The sequence below is a fragment of the Hypanus sabinus genome, chromosome X2 (genome assembly GCF_030144855.1).
Source record: "Hypanus sabinus isolate sHypSab1 chromosome X2, sHypSab1.hap1, whole genome shotgun sequence".
Taxonomy (NCBI): Eukaryota; Metazoa; Chordata; class Chondrichthyes; order Myliobatiformes; family Dasyatidae; genus Hypanus; species Hypanus sabinus.
The window spans coordinates 10414408-10426118 of record NC_082739.1 but is presented as its reverse complement, the minus strand read 5'-3'; the positions used below and the strand labels follow the sequence as shown (position 1 = coordinate 10426118).

The 11711-nt window shown below is 40.2% G+C and overlaps 1 protein-coding gene across 2 annotated transcripts in view; it reads right to left on the bottom strand.

Moving 5' to 3' along the window:
- Positions 1 to 876: 876 nt before the first annotated feature.
- The window catches only part of LOC132385138 (reticulocyte-binding protein homolog 2a-like), a 262129-nt gene continuing 251294 nt past the window's right edge, over positions 877 to 11711 (bottom strand). For both annotated transcript variants that reach the window (XM_059956943.1, XM_059956944.1), the window contains one exon: positions 877 to 7597. In XM_059956943.1, the coding sequence (XP_059812926.1) occupies positions 5530 to 6855 (1326 nt within the window). In that variant the 5' untranslated portion in view covers positions 6856 to 7597 and the 3' untranslated portion in view covers positions 877 to 5529. The remainder of the gene's footprint in view (positions 7598 to 11711) is intronic.

The window sequence follows — 11711 nt, the reverse complement described above, 5'->3', positions numbered from 1 at the left end:
CACAACAAGATCATCAAACAAAATTTTGACTGCAAGCTACATAAGGGAACACTGGGATAGATAAATCCAGACAGGTGGGATCATTTTCCCTTGGAGAGGGAATTATGGAGTTTTGAGAATGCTGCTTGTTAAGTTTTGTAACTTTCAAACATAAAACTAGTTCAAAGGAAGACATGGGATTTGGAAATGCGGGTGTAACTTTGGGCTTATTTTAAATGAGGCGCACACATATCATGTTATAGGATAATGTCTTTCCTGACAAAGGGTGGGGGGTGGGGAGTGTCACTCTGCTTGACAGGTGAGACTAGTGGCTGTGAATAATCCCAGGTTCTGGAGCCTCCTCCGTGGTGGTTGTAGGAGTTGACTCTGAGACTGCAAGAAATATTTCTGACATCTCTGGATTTTTCTTCTTTCTTTTTCTTCTTCTAGTTTGTGCATCTTGATCTTGGAGAGATGCATTTAGTTCACTGGGGTACTCTATTATTAATCTTTCTATCTCTTTATGATCTGACCTCTCCTTTTGGTCTCCTCATTCAAAACATCATCTGACAAATCCTCTGTTTTCATTTCTCCATTGACTCCCTTCTTTCAGGTCTTCCATTCATCCAGCAGGGCTTTGATATTTTCATCTGCTTTTACAAGCAGCTTTCTGTCTCTCACCTGAAGTTCATGCAATAATCTTAATGCACACAGAATAGATTCTGGTTCTTTTGTTACGTACCCCGTAACTGGGTCACTTACCAGCAAAGATAGAGAGGTCCGTTGAAGTCTGATGGTACTATTTTAACAGTATTTATTAGTAAAAATACACAAAAATAATATCAATGCAAACATACAGATAATATACGTCGTCAATACTAAATCTAAGAGCGCGGGTATAATAATAATCAATAAGAAATAGCTCTATCATTGTCTAGAGGATAATGTATTGTTCGATGGAAATATAAAAGTCACTCAAGTTCATGCAGGCTGCAGCCTTTGGTTGGAGTTAAGAGAGAGAGTTTAAAACTTGCCCATTCCTTTTATGATGTCAATCCTTCGAGAGTTGTTGGGGCTGATTTCTCCTTTGTTTTAGCTAAAGCCGTTCTTCCATGGTAAGGCCCACCAATTCCGAGACAAATGGAAAAGGACGCACGTGGGCTTTCCACCGGCTGTCGCTATTACGAGATTTCTAGCGTTTCTTTTGGTGCGTCTGAAGGGGCTGTTCCCCAGACCCTCTTTTATCCTGACTCACAGGGTCTCAGATGTCAATCAGGGTGGAGGGATGCCTCCCCTCAACCAGCCCACTTTCGGTCATTCACTGAGGGCTTCAAATAAATAGCACAGTACTCAACACACAATTCCATCTCCAAGGGACAATGGCCATTTTCCGTGGCTTTGTATCGCTGAGTGGCCAGGACATTCCAAATGTCTCTCTCTCATTTCCTGGGTCTCCTGACCTGAATTAATAGCAATCTTGCGATTCTCAAAAAGGAGGGGGCTACTTTGGGACCCTTCACCCCCTTAGAGTTGGGCACAGGCGTAACACCCCCTTTCTTCAACGCGTTTTTACCATCGGTAAAAACGAAGTAATACAGAGTCTTACAGGATTTTAGAATCTAACACAATACAAAAGTTTTTTTTTCACTACAGAGTAATACAGTTATACATTCAATTCAGCATCTAAACTATTAACAATTACGTTGTCACTTCCTTTAATATCTTAACATCTTGTACCTTACTAAAGTCTTGTAGCATCAGACTTCAATTTAATAACCACATTTTTTTTTCCCTTCAGCCAACAAAAAATAAAGAGTTGTGGTCTTAGCTTACGTGTATACTACAAAAGTTCAGGCAAAATACTAATCTTTATGTTACTTTCAAAATTAACAGTCAAGCTTCCATGGGGTTGTCTTTATTATTCACATGCTTTGTCAAAATCCTGTAAAACCGGCTTCTGCTATTTAAAAATGGCGTCCCCTTAACTCTCGCCTCTTTTCCAGTTAATTCCCACGTGGGGAGCTTGTGCACCCTGGCGAAATAGGCTTTCACCCGCTCCTTTCATAGCAGTTATTTTATCAACAATATGTTCCAAACTTAGACCATTTTCTGAATTTCCACACAATTCTTTAATTTTACGTAAGGTGCTAGTTTTCTCTTCAGGACCCTTCAGGCAATTAGTTCTCAATGCCAGCGATCCCTCTTTGTTCAAACAGCATTTCGAATTCTGCGGTTTCACACCACACTCTGGAATAACAATAGCGTGTGGGGCTCCTTAACCTTCCAACTCAACCTGTAATTGATTCACAGGCTTTGGGGTACCAAGACATTGTCTCTGTAGCCTGGTTGCTGCTTCTGACATCAATCCAGACTTTAAATTTCCTTCATTCAATTTGGGAACTACACATTTCCCTTTTTTCATCAATAATAATATTCACCGCCCCACCTGTTATCTCCTCACTAACTTGTAACGCACCTTCGAGCACAAACACCTGGGAACTCTCACTTCCCACTAGTACCAAGGTTAACCCTTTCTTCACTGAACCAAGTCCATCTGACCCACAAGGACTGCATTCCTTTTCAACTGAATCAAGTACCTCAGACTTCTTCTGAGCTCCATTACTAGGTTCAGTACCATGTGCATCCACATCTTGGACACACTCAAACAGGACATTTGCCTCTTCCAGGCTTTCAATACCCGTACCCGGTCCAAATTCTAAATTCCCCTGATCCTCCCAGCTACTTTCTGGGCAACTCCCTTCCGGATTAAACTCAACCCCGCGGGCTGAAACAACCTCATCTGCCAACCCAGCAGACTTCTTCAAGGTAAGGGCACTCTTTTCATCTAGGACTGCCCTCATTTCATTATCGGGAACACCTTTAGAATTTTCAACTTCTTCAAACAGTTCTGCCAAACCAGACAGATCATCCATGTCTAACTCTGGACCTTTTAACAGCTCTATCTGTTTCTCATTTTTATTTCGTGCCTCTAGAACTTTTCTCCTTGCTAAGGGCAGGTCTACCTCCTCTCCCTTACTCTCTTTCACTTTACTACTCTTCGTTTTACCACCCTCTAAACCCTCGTGGTACAGGGTCGGTAAAAACATCTTGGCCAAATCGATACTGGCCGGATGTAAACTGCTCTCGAGTCAGCTGGAGAAGCTCATGGAGTGAGTACTGTTTTGAATTCGCTCCATAACCTTTACTTTTTTTTAACCTTTGATCACTCTTGTTCAGCTTATTTTTACCTATACCGAAAGTTTCTTTGTTAATTTTTTTTTAACTTACTGCCAAGAGTTTGTTGTGAACTTTTGAAGATATGCAAACAGAAATGTCTCTCAGGCCTAAGGGACGGGATCCCGGACGCAATCAGAACGGTAACTGAAAGAAGCAGGCTCCACCACAACAAACTCAATTAACTTATGAATTGTTTATGGAGGTTTTGGATAAAAAATTTGATGAACTACAACAATTTTTTAAAGAAGACATAAAGTCTTTTCAAGAGTACATGGTTAAGACAGATTCAGTAATTAAACAGCAACAAGCTCTTATTGCGTCTCTGCAAGAAGATGCTTGGAAGCGAGATTTGACTATTGAAAAACTGCAACAGGATTTAATTTCGACCATTAAGCTGATGGAAGCCCTTAAAGCCAAGAGTGACGATTTTGAGAATCGGTCCAGAAGACAGAACTTACGTATACTTGGTCTTCCAGACGGCATAGAAAAAGATGACCCTTCGAAATATTTTGCTCAACTTTTAAAAGAAGCGTTTTCGATGATTTTCCCGAATAATCCTCCTTTCTTGGATCGGGCACATAGAATTCAGCTTCGATCACCGAGTGCTACAGACAAACCTTCGGTGGTAATTGTCCAGTTCCATTATGTACATGACAAAGAACAACTTATACGTGCAGCTCGTCGGGCAGGAATGATTAAATTCAAAGAATACTGCTTCCGCCTGGTCAAAGACTTTAGCCCTGACCTTTTAAAAAGAAGGCTTCTTTTTAAACCGTTGATGGCTGAATGATATGAGAAAAATCTGAAACCTGCGCTCCTATACCCTGCGAAGCTTCGAATATCTCCGTCGAATGCTCCACGACAGGTTTTCATTTCAACTTCAGAAGCGAGAAAATATCTGGAGGAGAACTTCCCTACTGCTACAGACATCAGTCTTTAATAAATGAACGATTCTGATCATGTAAGATGGTTCTCGATCTTTTAAACCAGAATTAAAATCTGGTTATTCGTGTAGGTTCATCCTATACTTTATACTTAAGTTAAAGCGTGTTTTCGTCATATTAATTGTTCTGCCTTATACACTTTAACCATTATACTCCATTCTTGTCCATTAACTTTGTTCCTTTGAAGGTATATTTTTAATTTTTTGAAGGTGAATTTTTCTTTGATTAAGATGGTGGTTTTTTGAAAAAGATTTTTGGTTTTGCTTAAGATGGTGTTATGTTTTTTCTTTCTTTCATCTTCCTACAATGCATCACTTATCATAGCTTAAATATTTTTTGTTTTGTCTGGGCTAGAGCCCGATTTATAAGTTTTTTTTAGTGACTATATTCTTATTTTTTTTACAACTAACTATACTTAGAAATATGGTTTTTATTATAGCAATTTTAATTTTTAAAGTTGGGGTGATTCTTTTATATATATCCTTTATATATGGAGTGTTCTTCAGCTGACATGGGGGTAGAATTAGTCTTACTTTTTCCTTTTTTAAGTCATATTTTGGCTTTTTCTCTTTTTCTTGGGGGTGGGGGGATGGTCTGTTTTCTATATTAGTTATTAGATTAGTAGATTAGCTAGTTTTGCATTATATATATATTTTTTATTTTTTTTCTTTCTTTTTTTCTGTTTTTTTATATCATATATTATGAAATATTTAGACTTACCATATTCATACATATATTTTATGGCTTATGTCTTGGTAAACTCATTTATATTGTAACTATTATGTATGTTTTTTTTCATATGTAATGGAATTTGTATGTTGGTAATTTCTTTATCAATATTTCATTTGTATTCTGTCCATATTACTAATAATAATAAAAAGATTTAGAAAGAAAAGGATTTAAACTGCTCTCATTCTCAGCTGCCTTTCTCAACATGCTGCAAGTGATCGCACATGCGGGATAGATCTTGGAATCTAGGGGCGGGACCTCCACCGGCTGTCTCGTCAGCGTCATTGCTGACCAAACCTTACCACCGGCTAAATCATTACCCAGAAGGACGTCCACGTCAGTTCTCGGGAATTCTGATCACACCCCCATTTCAACTGGTCCAGACACCAACTCACAATCCATAATGATCCTATGCAAGGGCACCATTTCCATCCCTTTTCCTATTCCTTTCACAGCTACCATTCCCGTCTTGCGACCAAAATCCAGTACCTTACTACTAATCAATGACTGTTCAGCTCCCGTGTCTCTCCAGATCCGCTCAGGAACTGGTGGGTCTCCCTCCCTCACAGACACAGTTCCATTTGTCATACAAGTCTCAGACCCTTCTCGTACTCTGTCTACCCGGGGATCTCTTGCTGATTTATTGATTACCACGGCACATCCGAAAGGGACTGCTGCTTTCCCTTTTCCTGTCTCCTTCCTCAGAGCAAATCACCGAGATGCAATATGCCCCCCCCTTTCCACAATTAAAACAGGTTAAGCCCAGAAATCTCTGGCCGTCTTGCCTCTCCCCCTCAATTTTACCACTAGCTACTGGCGGGACCTCTGCCTCAGCCGGCGGGCTTTCTTGATCGTTCCCATGGTCTCTCTGGGAACCTTTATTCGAGGAAAACTTTGTCTTGTGGGTTAGGGCATATTCATCTGCGAACCTAGCACATTCGGAGATGGTCTTATTCAGCTTCTCATTCAAATACATCCGGATATCCTCCGAAACACAACCTTTAAATTCTTCAATCAGAATTAACTCCCTGAGATGCCAAAAATCCTCTTCCACTATTTCTGCTGTACACCAATGATCCAAGAGCACACCCTTCTCATAGGCAAACTCGATATATGTCTGATTCCACCCTTTCTTTAAATTTCTGAACTTTTGTCTATACGCTTCAGGTACCAATTCATAAGTCCGGAGAATGGCCGCTTTTACTTTGTCATAATTCTCCACCTCTTCCTCCTCCATGGACAACGCCGTATATGCTCGTTGTGCCTTCCCTTTTAACACACTTTGTAACAACACCACCCACTGCTCTTTGGGCCACTTCTGATTCACTGCCACCTTTTCAAAAAGCAAGAAATAACTATCAACATCCGTCCCCTCAAACGGAGGTACTAACCTCAACTCCCGACTAACATTAAACCGCTCCTCTCGGTCTGACCCTTGAGCTCTTTGCTCTTGCCTTAACTTCTTCATGTCCAAGTCATGTTGCCTCTGTTTCTCTTTCTCAGCGGCTTCCAGCTGTTTTAACTGAATTTCATGCTCTCTTTGTTTCTCAGCTCTTTCCTGCTCTTTTTTCACCTCTAACCCCTTTAACTGGAGCTCATGCTCCCGTTTCACCTCTAACTCCTTTAACTGGAGCGCATGCTCCCTTTGTTTGTTGGCTCTTTCTTTCTCCTTCTCAGCAGCTTCCAGCTGCTTTAACTTAATTGCATGTTCCAACTTTAATTTCTCCAACTCTAACTGAGCCGTCCCACTAGCTGGTACCTTTTCAGGGATATTTTCCAATACCTCAGCTGCAAACACATTCTTCTCAATATAATACTGAGTTATGGCCCTTCGCACCTCCCGCTTTTTCATTGACAACCTCACCTCTGCGAGGTTTAGTCCCTTCGCCATATTTATCAAGTCTGATTTGGTGGCCGCCTCTAGCGCCTCCAGAGTCGGGTTTTTTATAAGTTCATCCACGTCCATCTTTGCTGGTTTCCCGTCTGGTTACCTGCGTACCAGATCCAAGTTTGGACTTACAAGCCCGATTCACTGGCTCCCCAATTTGGTGTCAAATCCCAAGACGAGAACCCCAATTGTTATGTACCCCGTAACTGGGTCACTTACCAGCAAAGATAGAGAGATCCGTTGAAGTCTGATGGTACTATTTTTAACAGTATTTATTGATAAATTTACACAAAAATAGTATCAATGCAAACATACAGATAATATATGTAGTCAATACTAAATCTAAAAGTGCAGGTATAATAATAATCAATAAGAAATAGCTCTATCATTGTCTAGGGGATAATGTATTGTCCGATGGAAATATAAAAGTCACTCAAGTTCATGCAGCTGCAGCCTTTGGTTGGAGTCGAGAGAGAGTTTAAAACTTGCCCATTCCGTTTATGATGCCAATCCTTCGAGAGTCGTTGGGGCTGATTTCTCCTTTGTTTTAGCTAAAGCCGTTCTTCCATGGTAAGGCCCACCAATTCTGAGGCAAATGGAAAAGGACGCACGTGGGCTTTCCACCGGCTGTCGCTATTACGAGATTTCTAGCGTTTCTTCTGGTGCGTCTGAAGGGGCTGTTCCCCAGACCCTCTTTTTCTTCCTTTTTACTTCTGGATTTCTCTGACATTTTATCAGTATCCAAAGTTAGATGGAAATTCCTTTGGGTTCTAATGGTGCATAATGCCCGGCAAAGTAAGGCTGAGTCCATCTGTGAAGTCTAAATGCAGGTTTAATGATATTTATTTATCTTTTACTGTTAAGGACATTTTATTGAGTTGATCACATGTAATAATTACCAATAAGAGACCTTGTGTTAGTATTCTGAGGGACTTGCATGTTATTGTAAAAAAAAATCCACTGGAAGTACATGCAGTCAGAAAGGCAATCACTATATTTGCTTATTCATTACATTCCAAAGTCTAATTGCAGCCAGATTCATACCCATAAATTTTGTTTTAAATTCCCAATCCACCTAGAACATAACATTAAAGTAGCACATCCTTCTCATTTGGATTGTACAGTAATCAATTCCTGAAGATTGTTCAATGTAATCAGTGGATTCATTGGAATTCTTATTGAAATGCATTTGCAAAGATCAAGAGTAACACATACTGCCAGTAATGCAGACAAATCACTGTCAATTATTTCCTGCCTAATTATAATTTGCTTGAAGTGTTTTGCCTGTAAAGACCATTGATGTCCATCAAGAGGCTTAAGATCCAGTGCATATTTGCAGATTTGCTGCAGTAATTGCAAAAGTCTAACTCTGATGATTCAACTCAGTAACTAGGCCAGGTCACAGAGTCAGTATGAAGCAGCCAGCAATCAGACCGCAGACAGCCTCTTGCCAAGTTCCCAATAAGAGTGCTAGTATCAGCCACTATGATCAGTCTACAATGGTAGCTCATTGCCAATTCGTGTCAGGCCATCAGTTTTAACTCAACCACCGATTTTCTGTCCTCTTGTCACAGAGCATGTTTCCGTCACTAATCTGGTTCAGGTCAACATGTGTCCTGTATCTGACACAAGGTGTTGTGTAATTTGGGTACAAGCATGAATTCACTACAGATCAATAGAAATGCACTTGCTATAATAGCAAGAGAGACAGGAATTTCTGTCCTTGTTAAAACTGTACATTCTTCTTTCTGTCATTGACATTCATGTTCAGATGTTCCTTGGTCATTCTTCAGGTAATGTAATCCTGATTAAGAAAAATTGTTTCTGTATTAATTGAACACCCTTTCCATTTGAAACCACTTTTGGTGCATTTTTATCTTTTATTGAATAGAAATAGAATCTTTAGATTGTGTACTCATTGATTACCCCCCCCCCCCTTCTCTTGGTTCCACACAAACATCTGCAGTAGCAATTCCCGTAAGGAAACCATTCAGCCAAACTCATTGAAAAAGACAAAGCTAAGAAAAAGAGTAAAGAGATAAATAGGCCAGATGCCCCAAGGTCTTAATAGTGAATGAGTTAAAGGAGAGGTAGAATTCAGTGCTCTCCCTCACATGCAAGCTTTGCAGCAGCTAAATATCAAATCAGCCAAACTGGTCCTAATGCCACAAACTCCCTCTCATGCAAAATCTGCTTCCCCAATCCAACCTGCACTAATCACTCTGGGCTTGCGGAACTTCATGGGCTGTCTGCGGTCTGATTGCTGGCTGCTTCATACTGACTCTGTGACCTGGCCTAGTTACTGAGTTGAATCATCAGAGTTAGACTTTTGCAATTACTGATTGAGCAGTTTCAAATGCTTGTTTTCAAAATATTCCATGACTGTCTCTTCCAAGGTCTCTGAATTCTTCCAGTACCAGTCATCCGTCTTTCATTCATTTCATTGCTCCATCTGTAACCATAGCATCTTGAGAGCACGATTGTGTATTTAAAATTTCAGTAAAATTTGAGTAATCTTGCTTACAAATTGTTTGATTAAGCTTTCTGATTCATTTAAGTACTTCAATATGGATTATATGCATAAATACGTGAATTTCATACATCATTGCGCAACCACGTGATATGTGCACGCGTTGCTTAACGTAAGCCCAAAGTTAGACCTGCATTTCGGGCTTCCATGTCTTCCTTTGAAGTAGTTTAATGTTATGAAGTTACAAAACATAATATTGGCCATGAGGTATTTTTTAAACGAAACTCAAGACAGCTATCGACTTGGTGAATCGCAGTGAGAAGTTCAAACTAAAAAAATGCAATGAGAAACGGTTGAATTTAAAAAAAGAAAACAGCCCAGCATGTGCAGCACATGCTCTTTGGAAGAGAAGACATGATCATGTTTTAAAAAAGGCAGTAAATGGAACAATTCAATTTTCATAAACAGTGAGGTCTGGGTAATAATAATCATAAAAAAGCAGAATTGGTTGGCTCTGTCAGAAAAATTGCTGAGTTTGATTGCTCAACGGGTAACTAGCTCATGTATATTGAACTAATTCAACAATATTTTGAAGCAAATGAAATAGCCAATGAGAAATGAGTACCAATTTTGCTGAGTGCATTAGGTTAAAGGCATACAGTTTGCTTTAGTGTTTGACTGCTCCAACCAAGCCAACAGAAATGAGCTTTGCTGATATTGTTAAAATAATGCAAACACTTATAACCAAAACCATTATTGATGCAGAATGCTTTAGATCTCATAAGCAGAATCAAAAAGAAGCTGAATTGAAGAGATTGTTTGAGCATTGTCAGTTCAGTAATAGGGGTTAAAATGCACTGAGAGATTGATTAATTTGTGAAATTTTACAAGAAGGCTTTCAAAAACAGCTTCTAACTGAAGCACAGCTCACATTTAAGACAGCAGTTGAAATCGTAGTATCAATGGAAACAGCAGACAGAGACGCAATTGAGTTGCAGTCAGGAATGAAAGTGAGTGCGAACAAAATTGCAACATCTAAACAGAAACCAACCCGGCCAAGCAGATAATGTTACCGTTGTGGCACACACACCAGACCAATACAGGTTTAAAGGCCATACTTGCAGAAAATGCGACCAAGTAGGGCACATACAAAGAGCATATCAGGCAGATAAAAATAAGTGGACTACGCAGAGAAGAGAAAAAGATAAAAGTCAAGATGTAGTTTCAAAAAGAGTACTAATATGCATGATGTTGATGAAAATCTGATGAGAGTGACACGGGACTGTGTAGCCTTATGATTTACATTGTGAAAACAAGCAATATGGCTCACACCAGAAGTGAATGAGAAATTAATTAAAATGGAATTGGATACTGACTTGGCTGTTTCAGTCATTCCACAAAATGAGTTTGAACAGCATTTCAAAGATACTAAACTGAAGCCTGAAGATATCCAACTAAGAACTTATACTGGAGGAAAGATAACTCCTATGGGAATGACATTGCAACAGTGAAATGCAACAACCAACAAGCCACATTGAACTTCTATATGGTTAAAAAAAAAACAGGAGGGCCAGCATTGCGGGGGCAAGATTGGCTGAGACAACTACAACTTGATTGGCGATACATCCACCATTTGCATGCCACATTCCCTGCAATGAAGCCAACTGAAAGAGAATTAGGAAATGTACAGGATGATACCACAACTGTCACCATGAACTGTTGCCCAACTGAGGGCAAAGAGGTGTTGGTGCCAATGTCTGTGCATCTGGTTGGAAAGCATATTGGACCAAGGAAGGATCATGCTGCTCAGAGGAAGCATGTAAGTGATTAAAACAGTGGTCTGACTGCAACAGTTTTTGCAATAGATCTGAGAAAGCTTCTGATATGTTAATCAGATAGTTACTTACAAAATGTGGTTTACTTTTAAGCTGGAAGAGAATTCAAGAAACTTTAGGAAATTTGCAAACATTTCACTTTTGTGAGTATAAAGTGTTACGCCTGTGCCCAACTCTGAGGGGCCGAAGGGTCCCAAAGTAGCACCCTCCTTTTTGAGAATCGCAAGATCGCTATTAATTCAGGTCAGGAGACCCAGAAAGTGAGAGAGAGACGTTTGGAATGTCCTGGCCCCTCAGCGATACAAAGCCACAGGAAACGGCCATTGTCTCTTGGAGACGGAATTGTGTGCTGAGTACTGTGCTATTTATTTGAAGCCCTCAGGGAATGACCAAAAGTGGGCTGGTTGAGGGGAGGCATCCCTCCACCCTGATTGACATCTGAGACCCTGTGAGTCAGGATAAAAGAGGGTCTGGGGAACAGCCGCTCAGATGCACCAGAAGAACGCTAGCACTCCCGTGATAGCGGGAAGCCATTTGAAGGAGGCCACGTGCGTTCAGGTCCATTGCCTGGGACTGGTGGCTTGTAACACGGAAAATGGCTTTTAGCTAACAACGGGGAAACCAACTCC